The 18,675-nt window shown below is 38.8% G+C and overlaps 1 protein-coding gene across 1 annotated transcript; it reads right to left on the bottom strand.

The window, feature by feature from the left end:
- LOC101572078 (cysteine and histidine-rich domain-containing protein 1) lies at positions 1 to 17,743 on the bottom strand. The gene is made up of 11 exons (XM_004641911.2): positions 17,641 to 17,743; positions 15,071 to 15,120; positions 12,595 to 12,651; positions 11,545 to 11,702; positions 10,133 to 10,236; positions 8,726 to 8,784; positions 4,112 to 4,182; positions 2,807 to 2,912; positions 1,513 to 1,632; positions 446 to 508; positions 1 to 182 (listed from the first exon to the last, which is right to left on the bottom strand). The coding sequence occupies exons 1-11, from the start codon at positions 17,702 to 17,704 to the stop codon at positions 36 to 38; spliced, it is 999 nt and encodes a 332-aa protein (XP_004641968.1). The 5' UTR covers positions 17,705 to 17,743; the 3' UTR covers positions 1 to 35.
- Between the last annotated feature and the right edge of the window lie 932 nt (positions 17,744 to 18,675).

Raw genomic sequence — 18,675 nt, 5'->3', positions numbered from 1 at the left:
TTCTGAAATAGGCAGCAGTGTTTTTCTTCTTCCACTTAATCTGTAGAATCTTCTTTTCGTTTTTCTTGTTTTGTGGTTGCAGGCAGTTCAAGGCTTGCCCACTGCATAGGCTCGGCTTTTCTCATGGAGATCTCAATCTTTGTAGCAGTCATAGTTACATGACTTCGCTTTACATCGATCACCTATAGCATGAAGAATTGAAGAGTAACCTTGCGAAGTTTTACTAGTAGTATATTAGGAAAATATTGGTTTAGCTTATGTTAATACTACCCAGATCAAGGCCATAAGACTACGTTTACATCTAAATGTAAACTTTTTGGTGAGCTATAACAATAACATTACATATATGTCTATGTGTTCTGTAAGTATTTACTAAAAGCACTGCTGTTTGTTCCACAAAAGATAATTTAGATTATCAGAAAAACATTTGATCGGTAATACTTACACCCCATAATTTCACATTTTGATGAAATTCTTTCTCTCCTTCAAATACAATGTGCACATTTAACTAAAAAAGATGCAGAAAGCTGGTTAGATACTTTGGGGTTGGCTGGAGATTAAACCCAGTACCTTTCACCACAGAACCACACCCTATCCAAACAGTAAAAAATTCACATTCAAAGTTTATAATATCAAGCACTGCTTATAAAACCTAAGACTGACAGTAAGCTATTTTTTCTCTGGAAGAATCTTTTTTTTTATTTTAAAGAGAAAAAAAAAACCAATAAAATGTATCAATGAAATACAATTCCAACATGAGGTAACAGGAGATTAACAATGGTTAATATATGTTGCTATCTTCAATATAGCATGAAAAATTGATCAAACAAGCACAAACTGTTAAATGAATAGAAATAGGATGACTCTTTAGCGAATGCTAAGTTAGTCATTCAGAAATTTCCAAAATTTTGTTATTGATTTTATGAAAAATAATATGAAGTTTTCTTTTTTTCTTATGAGACATGGTCTTACTTAAATGGTTCCGACTGGCCTTAAACTCACTGTAGTCTAGGCTGGCCTCAACCTCGAGGCTACCCTCCTGCCTCAGACTCCAAGTGCTGGGGTTACCACAGTATACCACTGAGTGTGGCACTTAAGTTTTTCTGAAACTTAAAATTATTTTTTGCAGGGCCAGTGAGATGGCTCAGCAGACTAAGTGCCTGCTTTGGCAAGCGCAGGGACCAGGGTTTGATCCCTAGTCCCCAGGCTGTGTCAGCCCTGCCCCCAAGGCATGCTGTGCTGGCAACAGAGTCCGGGTGTGGTGACGCACACCTGTAATCCCAGCACTGGGGAAGCTGAAAATAGGAAGATCACTATGAGTCTGAGCTGTGTAGTGAGATCCTACAGTGATACCCTATACCAAATACACAAAATGAAAGGAAAAGATGAATTTTTCACTTGGAAAATATCTTAAGATCTTAAAATTAGCTGAAACAAATGATATTTTATAATGCATTAAAATAAAAATAATGTGTGGAACACAATTTTCACTTTGTTACTTAGTGTACTTACTGAAGTGCTATTTGCTTCTACTCGACTAAGATCCGGAAGTGAATTTTTAGCATACACGGAAATGGTGACTTCACCCCCAGTCTGATGCCAGTCATGTCTACAGGGAACAACTTTTTTCCCCTGGAATACGAAAGAAACTTTATAGTCAGTAAGTTATTTTAATTTTGGAAGCTACACTGGTATGTTCAACCGTATGTTAATTAATAAAAGTAACAATTATACAATACTCAACAAATGTTGACCAAATTTGTGAATTAATCTGAAATTTATTCTTTTTTCCTTTGAGATGGGAGATGTGTCTTATTATTATGAAGTTCAGGCTGGTTTTAAACTTATTTTGTATCTCAGGCTAGCTTTGAATTTCTGCCTCAGCCTCCTGAGTACTGGGATTATAGGAGTGGGCCACCACACCCACCTATAATTATTTCTTAAAAGACAAAAGGTATACTGTATTGGATTAGTGCCAAACACAGCACAAAAGACTAATTTATGTAGCATCATATAAAATGACAGTAATAGTTCACAGAAAAAATTATTTAGCAATAAAATGCTTTTCTTTTAAGGAATTATGTGCATAGCTGCATGTTTTATAAAGCTGTCCAGAGATGTAGGGATACTTTTTTTCTTGAAAAATTTCTAGGAAACAAATACAGAAATACAAAAGAACTCTACTGAAACAAATGCACTTCTTTCCTCTTTGGAGTGTCTTATACTTGTGAATGGTAGAAATTTTATGAGACCAAAATGGAATCAGAAGTGTCAATGTTTAGTAACATCAAATTAACAGAAGAGTAAATTTTTTTTGCGCAACCGGGGATTGAACACAGGCCTTTGCACTTGCCAGGGAAGCCCTCATTCCACTGAGCCATCTCCCTGGTCCTATTTTTAAGAAAATAAAAAGCAGGAACAGTGTTTGAAGTTAACTTTAGTAATAAAAGACAAAGAGGGGCCAGGGAGATGGCTCAGTAGAATAAGTGCTTCCTTGGCAAGTGCAAGGGCCTGAGTTCAATCCCCGGTTCTGTGGAAAAAAAAAAAAAAAAAGACAAAGCAGCTTCAATTTTGGCAGGCTTCAGTATTTCATAAAAAGCCAAATACCTGCATAAACAAGGCACAACAGGCAATTTGCTCAATAAGCAGTGCTGTACAAGCTCTATTCAAATCAATTTCACTTTGTGGGTATAGTACTTGTTAGTGCATGAGAGAGAGAACTTTCTTAAAAAAAAATCTAAAGACAGAATAACCCCACAGCATTTGCGTGAGCACCACACAGCGCACTGCTCGCGAGGTGACTTACAGCATCCTTCTTAGCCCACATGTGCTTCCCTGTGGTACAGCCTTCTTGGGCTAAGAACGTGTTAAAGTCAGAGGTTTTTCTTCTGCAACAACTCCAATATTTCATCCTTTAAATTATTAAAAAAATATTTTCAGAAGTAAAATCTCAAAACTAGATCCAGAAGTATGGGTGATGACTATTTTTTAAAATCATTAAGCATGCAATTTTAGTGTCTTCATTAGAATTAAAAATGTATACACATAAGGAATGCTAATAATGAAGAAAAACAGCATGCCATTTATTACAGTAATTTTGGAGCTCCTATAGAAAGATACCACAAACATAACAAAATTCCAAATTAGTTTTGCACCGAGAGCTTACACTCCAACTTCTTCACGAAGCTACCAGAATGCAGTAGGGGGCCAGTGAGATAGCTCAGCAGTCTAAAGCTGCTGCTTAGGCAAGTGTGCAGGGAGTACAGTTTGAGCCAGCCACAAAAAAAAAAAAAAAAAAAAAAAAAAAGGATCAAAGATTTGAAATCCCCACATTGTTATCTAGTTTAAAAAAGTGAAACAAAACTAGCTTATACAACCTCTGATGGTCAGTCATAACGTAGGAGAAACCCATTATTACTTCAGAAAAAGTCAAGGTAGGATGCTAAAAATTAGTGAAACTTTAAGATTTGAGTCTTGTACAAATGAAAATAATTTTAATACAGTACAGGGTCTACTGGGTCTCACTATGTGGATCAGACCTGTAGTGATCCTATGGGTTCAGCCTTCCAGGAGCTGGGATTACAGATGTGTGACAAGCCCTGGGAGGAGGGGCGGGGACGAGGCAGGGGCTAGATGGCAAGTCCGGGATTGAAACCTGGCTGCTGTGCTTTGCCTAAGCAGGCGCTTTAGTCCACTGAGCTATCTGGCCAGCCCAAAGATAACCTTTAAACTGAGGGTTATAAACAATTACATATTTCTCAGAAGAGGCTGCCTTAAATGCCCCAGGGGCAAGCATTTTACCTGTCCTAAACATGCAGCATGGCCTTCAAAGGATGGATTTAGTTGAAAGTGGAAGAATATGACAGTAAAATACATTGTATGATGAAAAAAATGCAGGGTTTGAATCACACTAGTTTGCAACGGCTATGAAATAACATAACCTTGTTTTTCTCATGAGTTTAAAGACAAATGTTACATTTTTAGATTATGGTAGAAGATGAAACACAAATGTAAGCAAAATGTTCAACATGTACAGAAAATAACATTTAAAACATAAACTAAGTTTCTAACCTCTACCATACAATACTTTTATTAGTCATGTGTAAGTTACCCTTCATGGAATATAGGTACTCCAGAATGATATACGCAGACTTCTTCTAGACTCTGTAGACCCTGATATGTCTAAAATGGTAAAAAGAGAAACAGATGCACATTTCAGTTATACGTCCTATGTACTTGCAATACTAGTTACCTCTATGAACTGCAAGATACTCAGGAAATAACAACAGTTACTTAGAACACTGATTAAGTTCATCATGTCATCCTATTAAGGAGTAAAAATAATTCCCTTTTGGACATGGTTAAATTTTAGGTCCCTTTAGAAAGGCAAACAGAAAAGCAGGCAACAGTTTATATTAAGATACTTTCAATCTTTTGGGTTTGAGGCCTCATCAAGCTGTATTTACGGATGTAAATTTACCAAAACATATTAAAACCAAGAGATTAGTGCTCTAGACAAAAATATAACTATAACATGACTTATGTGTATAGCAATCTGTTGGGAAATCTACTAAGAAATTCTCCAAGTTCTAGAGTGGTGATTTATCATCCCTAAAAACAGTAGAATGAGCTGCAGACCTATATATACATCCATGGTTTGTCTGGAAGATCTGGGCCCCACTGAAGGCTCTATGAATTCACAAAAATTTACGTTACTAAAACACGGATGCAGCCAGTATTGTATTTTCTTTACGCTTTTGTGTTTCTATTACTGCCTATATGTACAGAAATAAAATCTGGTTTTTATTTTTTGTAAATTCAAGCACTAGGTACATATTTCCTAAAGATGGTCCATAAGCATATACTCTCAGGATGTTAGATTTTGAATTTATCACTGCTGCCCGTAAACCCACTTTTCTTCCCATCTTATTGATGGTACTGCGTCCACGCAGCCTTCCTTCCAGTGCACTATCTGATACATTTCAGTTTCATGTCCAACTATATATCAAGAAAAAATCAGCTTAATTTGCTAATTTTACCAATAAGCTAGCAGATTTTATACAATTAGTTATAATGCTCTTCTCTATTCCCGGGAACTCCTCACCCTTTAGTTAAGTAATTACTATCATTATCCTGTCTAAAGTCCTTCACTCATGGTCCTGAAGTAAGCAAATGTTTTCTAAATCAGATGACACACCAGCCATGAGGGCAAAGATGGGCAAACTGCATTGCATTAAAATTCAGGCACCAGTTCAGCACAGCCACCTACACAGAAACTGTATTCGTCACGAAGAATTTATAGTAAAATACACAAACAATTGCTAGAAATTAATAACTGATAAAATTAGAAAGATAAAGTTTTGAGCATTTCACAACAGAAGATGCACAAACAGCTAATACACAAAAAAGGTATTCTCTCTCACCACTAGTTAAGTGCAAAATAGTCACAATGACAACACCACCTTAAATCAGAAAGGCTAAAAAAAGGTGAAACAACCTGTTCCATGTTATGTCTAAGATGTCTGATATTCAGACAGATAGTGAGGTTAATCTCAACTGCCTATGTTATAGGGTAATAGCATCATTAAGCTTCTCTTCCGGAGGGTTTACATCTTAAGTTTGCAGACCAAAAATTAAAGAAAAAGAAGGGTTACAAGGACAGCCAAAATTTTGGCCCTAGCTTTTCAAAGTCAGTTAGGACTCAGGAAATAGAACCTGTACTGTAACATCCCGTAACTCAATTTTGTCTCAAGTTTTCTGATTAAGGAGATTTTGGGGCAACAGAGGAAAGTGATCGATGATGTAGAGTGGGCCTAAGGAGAGTCCCATGGAGAGAAAACATTTTCTCAAGCTTTCACAGAGAGCAAATTGGTCAAGCAATGGCCGTGACTCATCCATATGGCTGACACTGACAAAGGATCTACAAACTGAGGTACAGGGTTTCAGGTTAAATCCTGAGGGGATTTGACTGACCTTATCAGATACAAAAGTTACATAGGTCTTGCTCTTTCTTGGTCTTAACCATCCAGCAGAAAAGTATGAAAATGAAGTATAAAAAGTAAAGCCATATAAATATGATGAGCTGTAAAATGCTCAAGTCAACAGCTTCAGACCTTCCTCAGGTTTATGGAAAACCCACTACTATTATGGACTATTGGACTTTATTGGGATATTTTGCTGAGTTCATGCACCTACAATATTTAAATGACAATGGAATGCCCTTCTCTGACAAAACTAACCAAAAAATGGGGATACAAATGAATGACCATTTTGTATCTGTATACTCAAAATAGTTAGGATAGATAAACAGCTCCATTCTCTTAATTCAATCAATAGAGAGGTTTGTTCTAATAGTGTTTGAGACAGGATATCAGTTTTGCATCTTGTACAACGAGTAACTACTAAGACAAGAATATGCAATGTATTACTGAAAATGTACTAGTAATCAGTCGTGAAACTGTTTCATTGCTATTTGTTTCTCAATAAAAATGTATATTTTTTAAAGAAGTGTGAAACAAGTGAAACCAGCCTCAATACTAGTGATAGGAATATGAAGTAACACAACCAGTTTGGAAAACAAAGTAGAAGTATATGTTAATGCAGAAATACAATTCCATTTGTAGTCAAGTGAACAATACATACAAGTCTCCAAGCTATACATAAAACAGTCACAACAGCATCAGTCAAACTTTTTTTTTTTTTTGTGTGTGTGTGTGTCCGACTCAGCCCACCCCAGAGCTGGTACAGCATGTAGTGCTGGGGATAAAACCACAGTCCTTGCCCTTACTTAAGCAGGCACTTTAGAATGCTGAGCTATTTCACCGGCCCTAAACAAACTTTTTAAAGGACAAAAGAAAGGAGAATTTAACTGTGGTACCTTTAAACAATTTTCAAAATTTATTTGGTATCTTCTCTTTGATCTTTCTCCATTACTCTAAAATTTGCATTGCCTTCCTCCAAAATTAATCACTTCCTTGAAACTACATTATAATTACGTGAAATACTTCTATTTCTATTCTTTCAATAAGCAAGGTGACCTAAAGCTTTAACAAAGGATGGAAAAATAAAAGCCCCATCTTCATTAATAGTACTACCAATCATCCTGATGTTTGAGCACAAATTACTTTCATACCCAACTAATTTATTAACAAGTCCTGCCAATATTTCCAAATGATATTATTCTTTTTTTTTTCTTAATGTATTGGGTACAGGGTCTCACTCTGTAGCTCAGACTTGTGGTTATCGTCCTGTTTCAGCCTCTCCAGCACTGGGATTACAGGCATGTGCCACCATGCCATTTCAGTGGCTGGCTTGGAGGGCCTGGAGCAGGCCTGGCACGGTATGTGATATTGGAGATCGAATCCAGGTCCTCGTGCTTGTCACGCAGATGTGCTTGGTCCACTGAGCTATCTCCCCGGCCCGATACCACTTTTTTTTTTTTTTTCCATGTATTCGGTATGTTCTAACCACTGTTCTCACACTCAGTATACTGCTGGGCACAGCAGTAACCTCTGCAATCCCAGAACTCTGAGGAGGCTGAGCCATGGGGCCTGCAAATTCAAACCCAGCCAGCGCAATTTATTGAGACCCTGTCTCAAAATAAAAAGAGGCCTAGGAATGTATCTCAGTACAGAGGCACCAGGTGCAATTCCTAGTACTACAAAAACAAAAAGAACAAAAACAAGAGCTTGTTATTACAGGCCTTACATGGGTAAGGCAGTGTTTGACGGGATCAAAATGTGTCAAAAAGATTAAAAATGTTATGGAGAAAAAAGAGGGAGAGCGCAAATGTTTACCATGTATGCACTTTAGGCAATGAAAGGTCTTTCTGAGACATTCACATTCTGTTTAACCACTTAACAAGACTTTTATTCTTCAACCCCATTGTTCTAATAGCACACATTCACTATGCATTGAAGGAATGAAGCTTGTCCTTAAAATAGGTAGCAGCTCCCATTATGGTTAGGATAGAGCTCGAACCCTTCACTGTGGAATCTAATGACCTCCACAATGCTCCTACTTCTTTTCCTCCAACTTTCACGTCTTTGCCCATGCTGTAACAATCTTGCTATTTCTTAAAAAAAACCCTAGGGGCCAGGGAGATGGCTCAGTAGAATAAGCGCTTCCTTGGCAAGCGCAAGGGTCTGAGTTCAATCCCCGGTTCTGCCAAAAAAAAACCCAAAACCCCAAGCTCTCAGGCTTTGTTCATCCTACTCTCCATTCCTCTACACTTAGAACTCACCCAGGTCCTTAGTCAGAATTTGAGTTTGTGTTACCATGTCAAAATGAACTTCAGTAACACTTCTATTTACATTCCTCCTAGCTGGACCCTCTTCCTTACTCTGCACTGTCTGCTGGATCCCTACCTGCCTGCCTAGCACTTGCCTACTTGTCTGCTGCTGGGCCCACAGTAGAATGTTAGTTCTACAGAACTGCGATTTCTGCTGCGCTTGCTATCTTTACCTCCAGCCCCTACGTCTGGCACATATCAAGTGCTCAGGAGATGCTGATTAATTAGAATTAGTTGTTCCATGATTTCCATTAGACCGCACTGCTCTCAGCCTCTGACCCAGGTCTGCAGCCTTGGCGCTTAGCTCATCCCTCAACATGCCAGGCACCCAGCTATGTGCTAAACGGAGAGCACTGTGCACTCTTCCTTCCAAATTATAATTTTACCTTAAAACAACACAGGGAAAGCAAAACAAACACAAGTTTTAATACATACCTTTGAACATCCTCCATTTTTACATGAGGTCCCAATCTTAATTTCATCACTGTCTTCTTCTGAAATGCAGTACAAAGAAATTTGACAGTTATCTTGTGAAACATAGGAAAAGTGTTAAAACATTAAAATAGAAAAGCACTAGCTATTTTTTTAAAAGAAACCTTTCTTCTAAATAAGCCTTATTAAAAGTCAACAACTGTAATAAGGTTTTGCCTCTGTCCCAAACCGATACCCAACACCTTTCTATTCTACAATGCAAGGCTATTTGTCCAGCATCACAACCTTGTAAGAGGTCATGAACATGTGTTGTATAGTGTGGTATCAGAGAGAGTTCAGAAAACATTAAAACATACACAATGCATAAAACCTTTTTAATTATTAAAAAAATGCAACCTAAAACTTTTAAAAGATTTTCATTTTCAGTGAAGACAATGGAATGAACCACATATTCTCTCTGTATTTTTATCAGCATTTAAAGGGCCTCTAGCTTGTGAACAGATGACGGGATAAATACAATGTGTCATCTATATATAACGGACTACTACTTTGCTACGAAGACAAACTGGAGGTATCTGTAGGAAAATGGATGCATCTGGAAAGCACACTGTTGCATGAAATAAATCAGACACACAAGCTTGAGTACCATATGGCATCCCTCATTTGAAGGAGGCGAACTATAAACAAAGTGAAAAAGATGCAAAGAGACAAGGAGACAGATTTCACACAACAGGGAAATGGTACAATTGAAGGGGGAAGGGGAAACGGGGAAAAGGAAATGAAAGGAATAAAGACATTCCAGGTACAGGAACTTAGTAATTGTAACCACTGTAATCACTGTAAAGCCATAGCATACGCTAAGAAAAACAGTATTGACAGGTACACAAAAGGTGACTTGGGAATCAGAAGAGGGCAGAGGAGAGGGAAGGGCAAGAGGATTGAAAATCAAGCTGTAATACACACATGTAAGCACTCTTCAAGACAAATGTAAACTGCATGAATTCCAAACACACACTAATAAAATAAACAGGAAAAGAACTTTTAAAAAAAGTGCTTCAGGGCTGGTCAAAATCTCAGCGGATTAAAGCACCTGCAAGCAGGCGCAGGGGCAAGGGGTTCGATTCCCCGGCCTTCTGTGCCAGCCTGAGATGGCAATTGTGACTGGGTGTGGTGGTGTGTGCCTGTAATCCCAGCTCCTGGGTGGCTGTAAACAGGTGAATCATTACGAGTCTGATCTAGTAGTGAGATTCTGAACACCCTGTAGATCCTCCCTAAAAATAAAATAAATAAATTGCTTCACTACAATGTGCTAAATTTTCTCACCCATATTTAGTTTTGAGTAAATGCTACCTTTTCTCAATGACTTTAATTATGTAGAAAAATTTATAATAAAATAATACTAAGTATTACCTTTCTTATCTTCTTCATTCCCTGATGACAGTTTAAGTTTATCAAGTGCTTGTTTTAGAGAGGCAGATATTCTTAATTCCAAACTCGTCATTGGTTCATCTGGGCTATAGAATTTTGAAACCGCATCACCATTATTACAATATACCAAATATTTCTTTGTATTCAAAATTATAGAACCTTATGAGAAGTTTAATGTTGTGAATAAAGTTATTATAATAATAAATAGTCAATAATGGCCAGGTGTGGTGGTGCACACCTGTAATCCCAGTACTTGGGAGGCTGAGGCAGAAGGATCATGGTGAGTTTGAGATCAGCCTGGCTACAAAGTGAGCTCAAGGCTAGCCTAAAGTGCATAGCGAGACCCTGTCTCAAAAAAATAAAATAAAAAATAAATAAAATAAAAATAAGTAAATAATCCTCTTATAAGATTATGTTTGTCTCATTGAAGGTACAGCAAGTGCCAACCTGAATTGGTCATCTTGCCTTGACAAAAGCAAGGGCCCAAGTTTCAAACCCACCTGTAAATGTACTGCAGTCATCTAACAGCTGGCCTACTCATTCTTTGCACTGTTGGACATCTGCAACTGAAAAAGGAACCTGCACTCAAAATATTCCCTCTTGCCCCTAGACTTCTCTTAGGGGCAGGATAAATTTTGAACCAGAGTAATAATAATTTTTTTAAAAAGTTTTACAAATTGTTATGATCTACATTTTAAGTTTTAACAAAAAAAATTCTCAAAAAAAGGTGATATTTCATAATGGTTATATTTTACACATACAGTTCATTTAATACTTGTTAAATTTACTTAAGCTGGAAACATAGTAAGTTCTTCGTATGAATTAAAGCTTCAAAAAGGATAATCAAGGGAGGAACATAAAACCATTTGTTTAAATTCTACAGTCTGGTTCCAAAATAATACTTAAATGCAGCATGAAGATCAGATGCAATAAGGTTGTAAATCAAATACATACGTGTGGAAATGGAAAGACATGGTCTACTTGGTCAGAAGAGTCTGTCTAATTCTACATCAAAATGAGCAAGACTTCAACATATATAATAAATACATTAAAAAATTCAGTATGAGGATAACAGCACTTTTTAAGCATCTCAAAAAGAAGATGAGTGATTTGGCTTTTATCCAAGCCAAAATTGATTCAAGGCAAAAGGTGTGGGATTTCTCATTCTCAATAGCATATATTTCTATAATTTCAATGGGCCAATAAGCAAATCTGCAATGCAACTTATACTGTGTACATGTCCTCGACATGAGGAAGAATGAAAGGCTTATTATTTAAGAGAAGAACAGCCAGCTCTACAGTAGCTACAAATGCTATTATGCAAAATGATAAAAATGAAATAATAGGAACAGATGTTTAAGTATGATAGAAGTAGGGAACTGAATGAAGCACACCTTGGTCTTTTGATTGCCTCTACTGGCTTTGGTGCTTGAATGATATGCTCCTGAAACCTGGGCTTCAGTTCCGAGAGGTCTTTCTTCTCAGTAGTCTTGACTTCTGGCTTCACTGGCTCAGGAGGCTTCTCGCTATTATGTCTGCCTTTCGTGCAGCCCTGGGAATGAGAGATGCCCATTAGGCGTCACTGTTCTGCCTATTTGATGAAATGCCTTTATGATACTGGCTGACCAACTGCACATGGCTCAAAACTTGCTATATTATCAATGGACTTTTACCTCTGCACAAAGCATTTTTTAAAAAGCTTTTATAACATATTTATGTACAAAGGTCTTTTACTTTAAAAAAACCCAAAAATGTCTTTTGATCCTAGTTCCAAATTAAAAGCTATATGGAACATCATTTTTTAAAGTCTCCACAACTGTGAAGTGGAAATCATAACATTCCTCTTTCTCAGTGGTCTACAAAATTATAGTGAACTTCAATGGTATCTTAGGTTTGATAAAAATTCACTGCTCTTAAATGAAGAATATTCTAAATTATTGTCTACCACTTGTTTTTTGATTTTCAGCAAGAACCTAAAATGACAAATGAGTAACTGTTATTTTAGTACCTTAATCTGCAAAGTAGCAAAATAATTTTAGAGGTTGTGGAAGGAGTTGAACTTCATTTTAAATGCAGGGTGTGGGGCAGGGGAGATAACTCGGGGTCTAAGTGCTTGCCTGGCAAGCACAAGGCCCCAAGTTTGATCCCCGGCACCACATGCCACACGGGTCCTGCACCCAGGCATGCTAAGCCAGCCACCAAGACAGGGTGTGGTGGCGCACACCTATAATCCCAGTGCTGGGGAGGCTGAGACAGGAGAATCACTGAGTCTGGGCTGCATAGTGGGACCCTGTACCAATGAATAAATTAAAAAGAAAAAAAAAAGCTGGGTATGTGACAGCTCATGAGGGTCAGTCAATACACATCAGAAATCAGATTTCTCAAATTTGTAGTTTCTTTTAAACATGAATTTTCAAGGAGATTAACTAGAAAACAGTACTTACTACAATACTTAAGAAGTCAGAAAAATCAGTTGTTCTTCTTTTACAGCAAGACCAACCCTACGAAACACAAGGGGGAAAAAAAAAAGACCTTGAAAATTGCTTTTCCATAGAAATAATCATTCAATAAAACTGTTCTTTTTTTTTTTTTTTAAGCAGAACCGGGGAATGAACTCAGGCCGTTGCCAGGCAAGTGCTTATTCTACTGAGCCATCATCCCAGCCCCAAAACTGTTCTTGTACTTCTTATATATACATGTTTTAGTTTAAGTGGTCAGCCTAATACAGAAAGACAATTTTTAAGTCTTCAATTAATAAAAACCAAATAACCAGCGCTAAGTGACTTGTGTTAGTTAAGACCCATCATCAAAGCACCATAAAGTAGTAAAACTGAAATTATCGGTTTTAGATAATAAACGGCTGGATTTTCAGAAGAAAAACTACGTAATTTTTAAAAATAGCACATATGTAACGGATACAGAAAAAAGATGTCTTATTTTAAATAATTTATTAAGAAAAACTATAATCTAGATTTTTTTTATTTTTTATTTTTTTTTGGCGGAACTGGGGATTGAACTCAGACCCTTGTGCTTGCCAAGCAAGCGCTTATTCTACTGAGCCATCTCCCCGGCCTCTACAATCTAGTTTTTAAACAACACTCATCAAAAAAGTTTATCTGTAAGGGTGACCATTTTCCTATTTATACAGAATTACACCCAATACTGGGATGTACACATGGAAGACAAGTATAGACCAGGTGTCCTGGGTCCTACGCCAGTTCTCAGTAAAACAGAAAGGAGGAATAAAATTTAAGTGTGAGTATGACTGGCTTCTCACATGCAAGGCTGCATTTTTCTCTGAATGTCTTCTTATCAAATGCTTTCTTTTGTTAATAGAGGTTTAAATTCTTATGAAATAGAAAATTAGTGGTTTTACAGATACTATACATACACTTTGTTTGAAATTATTAGGCTTTGATTTGAAACTGTCTCATTACTGTTTATCAATAAAATTTTGGAAAAGAAATTATTAGGCTCTAAAATCCAATAGTCTTGTGAAGTCTAGACCTACACAAATGTTTTAGGAATATAGACAATAACAAAGTGAACTGCAGAAGTGGGAGTAGCAAAAATACTTCATTTAAAAAAATGAGATACCTAAACAGATGCTTAAAAATCTTTGGTGAAGTGACAGTTAGCTGGGCCTGGTGGCGCACGTCTGTAATCTTAGCACTCAGGAAGCTGAGTGGATCACCATGAGCTTGAGGCCAGCCTGGGCAACACAATGAATTCAAGGCCAGCCTGAACTATGTAATGAGACTGCCTCAAAAAAAAAAAAAAAGATAATATTTAAGTACATAAATGAACTTAATCAGACAATACAGGAAACAAAATACTGAACTACAAAGTATTCCTACAGCTAGGGGGCAGGAGGAAAACAGTACAGAGGCAGAAAGAAGCAAAAGGTACAAGCAAAAAGCAATAAATAGTAGTCTCAGAAAAAGAACATTTCCCAAAAAGATAAATATCCCCAGAACCACAGTACTCACCTCCACAGGTTTGTAAAGAAGCTAAAAAGATGTAAGGAGTCATATCTCAAACTGTTCTATTGAATGTTGACTTCCTCACTCAGAACTAAGCAGAAAAATAAGCTCGTTATTTGCTCTACAACTTTGTTTAGATTTGATTACATATCCATTAAATGTTAAGAGGCAAGCACTCTCTGGCAGGTAAAACTAGAGAAGTCAAAGGGAATTATTAAGGTTTAAACAAGTAAGACCCTGCATGTTCCTGAGAACAAAAGGAATACCACCTAAAATTGTGGCAGCTGCGCTACATTTTCTTTTCAAATATTATATGCAAAGTTCAAATGCACCATTGCATTTGAAAACCTAACCCAAAACCTTTTAATATTTCTCTAATTCTCTAGAACTCAAGGAAATACAAGTGAAAGACTAGTACCATGTCTCTTTACTAAAAATACTATAGGCCAGCACACTTCTTTGTTCATTCATTAACTTACTGAAGGGTCTTGCTATGTCGTTTACTTATTCATTTTATTTACTTCAGGCAGGGTCTTGCTAGGTTGCCCAGGTTGGCCTTGCGCTCGGCAATCATCCTACCTCAGTCTCTCAAGCATTGGTGTCACTGTTTATAATAAACATTTCTAAAACTCAGAACTGTGTTCATTAGCTAACAACGACAGATTGAAAGAAGGAATGTCAATGCAGCTGTTTCTACTTCATTAGGAAGTGAAGTCATTAGGAACAACATTTGGAATAGAAATAAAATTCTTTTATAAGTGGAGAATACAACAGTGTTCAGTTCCCCTTGTCTTTAGTGGAGTACATGCTTAAAGCACCCTTCAATGATCACTATGAAAAACACAAGCCAACGAAAAAAATGTAAGAGTAAAAATTTAATATACCTCTAGATTTACTATACAAATAGGAAGAAACTAAAAACACCTTTAGGTCCTACCTTTAATGCATCATGAAAGACCGGAACACCAGGATGGTATGTACAAGCATCTGGTGAAAAAAATAGGAAAAATATCACTTTTATAATGCAGAAAAACATAGAAATCACTGTTTCCTTCATGTGCTGAGAATCATTTTTCAAACATCAAACAATAATGCTCCTTAGAAAATTCACCAATGTTTATGTTTGATGCACAGCACAATGCCTTCTATTAACAGTTAAAACTTGAACTCAATTATGACCACTGTAAAATACAGAACAGTTAAAAAAACACATGATTACACTCTTTTATTCTTTGTAGTAAGATTTGCTCAGTATCAAAACTTCAAGTCCCAAGGATAATGTCCTATTCCAACTTTCCTCTTACAAAACTACTAACCAATTATCTGCACTTACCATAGGAATGCTCCTGAGATTCCTTAGCCCTTCTTTCACATTATACCATGTTTTTTTACTTAGCTCTTAAGAAAATGTTATTAACAATGTACAATGTGTATCTTTTTAAAATCTTGAGGTAGAAATACTTAAAACTTTCTAACTAGTTTTATAAACTTATAGAAAACCGGTCAGGAATTAAAAAAAAAAAAAAAGGGCTGGGGAGATAGCTCAGTGGATTAAGTTCTTGCCTCACAAGCACACAAGGTCCTGAGTTCAATATCTAGTACCACCAAAAAAGAAAACTGGTCAATTCTATCCCTCTGTAATTTTCTCACAAGGCTTCCTCTAAATCTATTGAGTCTGCTTACTTTTCTGCTTTTTACAACCTTTGATTCCCGTTGCTTCTTTAAAATGATTTTTAGAACCGAGAAAAGTTCTGTGCCCTATATTAACTGCCACTATTACTTTCTTAGTTATCATGTGGTATACAGATATACATCACTTTATATCATAGTTAACATTTTCTTGACATAAATATACCATGAATTACAAAGAGACATTAAGGACAGCAATAAAATTAAAAACTGAGAAGAGGTCAGAAGTAGGAAAGTACTGTATATGAAGAACACGAAGTTGAAAGGACAGAGGTGGAAAATACACCATTGTTTTATCATTTAACATAGAGGCATAAAACGTAAAATGTATAAGCCTGGCCAACAAAGTCACAATGGCGGTCAGTTTTGGCAGAAAAGCAGCAGAATGAGTCACATCTTAACCATATACAGTGGTGCCTCGGTTCATAAACATAATTCTTTCCACAATTCTGGTTGTAAACCGAATTGGTTGAGAATTGAATCAAATTCAATGTAACCAGTATTGGCTAAATATGAAAATCACTACTTCCAAAAGCAAAGAAGCAGCAGAAGAACATTTTCTTATCTAGCCTTTATTAGGCTTACTCTCTAGCTTTTGTTTTATGAGACAGGGTTTCACTGTGCAGCTCAGGCTGGCCTGAGCTCACTTTGTAGCCCAGGTTGATCTCCAACTCTCAAAGATCCTCCTGCCTCCGCCTCCCAAGTGCTGGAATACAGTCGTGCACCACTACACACAGCCAAATAAAAGTATTTCAAAACTCATCTCTCAAATTTATCACAGACACATAGCTTCCCCCCTCGATGAAATATTATAAAAATAAGACACTATCTACATGACTGAATAGACTAGATTTATCTTTTCTTTAAAATCCTTAGCAGTATTACTTTAAATGATAACAGCAATTTACCTGTGCACCAAGACAGGTATTTCAAACATTGCAGGCGTGTAAAAGATCTATGAAGACATCAGTTTTAATCTTCACAACGCTGAACTACATACTGTACTACTGTGCTTAAATTGGATGGTCTATTAAATGGGTCTCTTATGTAAGATTAAATGAGATCACAGAATGACAGAACAATTTCTGGCATAGAAGTAACACGCGAAAAATGCTAGCTGGCTCCGAGAAGACGTCACATCCCACACCAGTCAAGGAGCCAGCTTACTTCTGGATCTCACTGACGAAGCAAATTAGGCGCAAAGCTCGCTCCCGGCCGTTCGCCCAAGGTGGTCTCTAACTCCCTCCGTGCGTCCCTAACTCTACAGCCAGGTACTGCAGGGAACACGCGCGCTCGCTGGCTCAGAGCCAGAGATGCACGGCATCCAAACGCGGAGGCCACCGCAAGCGCAGCCAACACACAATGCTGCGCCGCCGCGAGGTTGGTGAGGCGCCTCACCGGGGTGGACGCCTTCGTTTCCTTTGCCAAGAATGCTATTTTTAAAAGTTTATTTATAACAGCCGGTGGGGTGGGCTCTCAAGCTCCTGCGCTAACCGGAGGCCGGCCCGCCGCCGCCCGCGGCGCTCACCTTCCAGCGCCCGCTCCTAGGCCCATCCATCCCGAGCGCACAGCAGCGCCGTTTCGGGGCCCCGCGCCTCCTGAGCCTCCGCTTCCCCGCAGGCAGCGCGGGAGCAGCGAGCGGCCGCTTTGCAGGGCACCCTGAGGGCTGCCGCGGCGCACACCGGGCGCTCCCGTCTGGGGGACCGGGCGGCCGCCGGGTGCAGGCGGCGCGGCGCGCACACCGCTCGCGGGCGACCCCGGACGCGCCCAGGCCTCCAGAACGGGGTCCCGGGGAGGGCGGAGGCGCGCGTGTCCTACCGTCCGCATTGTTCTCGGCATCGAAGCGCTGGCCGCAGCCCCGGTTGTAGCACAGTAGGGCCATTTTCCACTCCCGCTGTGAACCGAGAAACCGTAAGACCGCTACAGTCGCAAGTAACAGCCAAACGACCAAGGCAGCTGCCGACTTCCGGAAGCGACCGGTTCCGCTTCAGGAACCTTCGCGAATTTTCCGGTCGCGCAGGCGCAGAAGAGAGGGGAGGAGACAGGAAGCGACGGCGTCATGACGTATACAGAGGCGTCGCGCGGGATTGGACGGAGCGGAGGTCTGCGGCGTCGTGGAGGGAACCTGGCGGGGTGGAGGCGCCGCTTTAAAGAGCCGAAAAGCTGTTCGCTTCTGCGCGGGCGCTGTTTCCGGACCAGCCGGTTTTTGGGGCGTTGCGTCGGGGTGCTCAAAGCATTTTACGGTTTCATTCTTCTTTTTGGGAGGCTGTAATTATTTAGCAATGTCGACTTTGTGTCTGAGCTGCTGAAAGTAAGCGCAGAGCCCTGTATTAGCCCCAGATCCTTTGTGTAGAATGTAGGACCTTGGTAGAGAATCCTGCACTGATTTTCGTGTGTGTGCGCGGGCGCGCGTGCGTGCGTGCGCCCGCTGCCCTTGCCTCTTGAGCAGCGAAGAATGCAGGCATCTGCTGAAGTTTAGGTGAATAAACAGTTGTGATCAAATCACGTTGAAAATCGGAAGAACTTAACTGTAAGATTACACATAAGATATCTTACAAATAAAGTAATTCTAGAAATGGTTACAGTGAACCCCAAGATCCTAGGGAGATAGTTGATGGTCCCGTTAGCTTCTGCGCAACACTCAGTTCTGTGTTCTGGAATTTGCAGTAAAAGTGCAAGTATATCAGAAAAGTAGTGTTATGGGTCACTCAGAATAGGAACCAGATCAGCCAGGTTGGAATTTGGAAAGCCGTTTATTACTGAGCTCAGGGCCCCCCGGGTCTGCTCTCAGCAGGAGAGGACGGAAAAGGCAGCAGCCCAGGAAGCAGGAAGGGGTTTTAAACCCTGGAACCA

Source organism: Octodon degus, unplaced genomic scaffold (assembly GCF_000260255.1).
Source record: "Octodon degus isolate 3935 unplaced genomic scaffold, OctDeg1.0 scaffold00146, whole genome shotgun sequence".
NCBI lineage: Eukaryota > Metazoa > Chordata > Mammalia > Rodentia > Octodontidae > Octodon > Octodon degus.
Note: the sequence above shows the minus strand (reverse complement) of the source record. Positions and strands in the feature narration are given on the sequence as shown.

What these genes read in the sequence shown, in the direction of transcription:
- LOC101572078 (XM_004641911.2), bottom strand. Translation starts at nt 17,704, where the DNA reads ATGGCCCTACTGTGCTACAACCGGGGCTGCGGCCAGCGCTTCGATGCC. An exon ending in GTACCTATATTCCATGAAGG is followed by an intron (nt 2,913 to 4,111) that starts GTAACTTACACA and finishes AATAATTTAAAG; the next exon opens with GATGAAATATTGGAGTTGTT. An exon ending in TAGAAGCAAATAGCACTTCA is followed by an intron (nt 509 to 1,512) that starts GTAAGTACACTA and finishes CATCTTTTTTAG; the next exon opens with TTAAATGTGCACATTGTATT.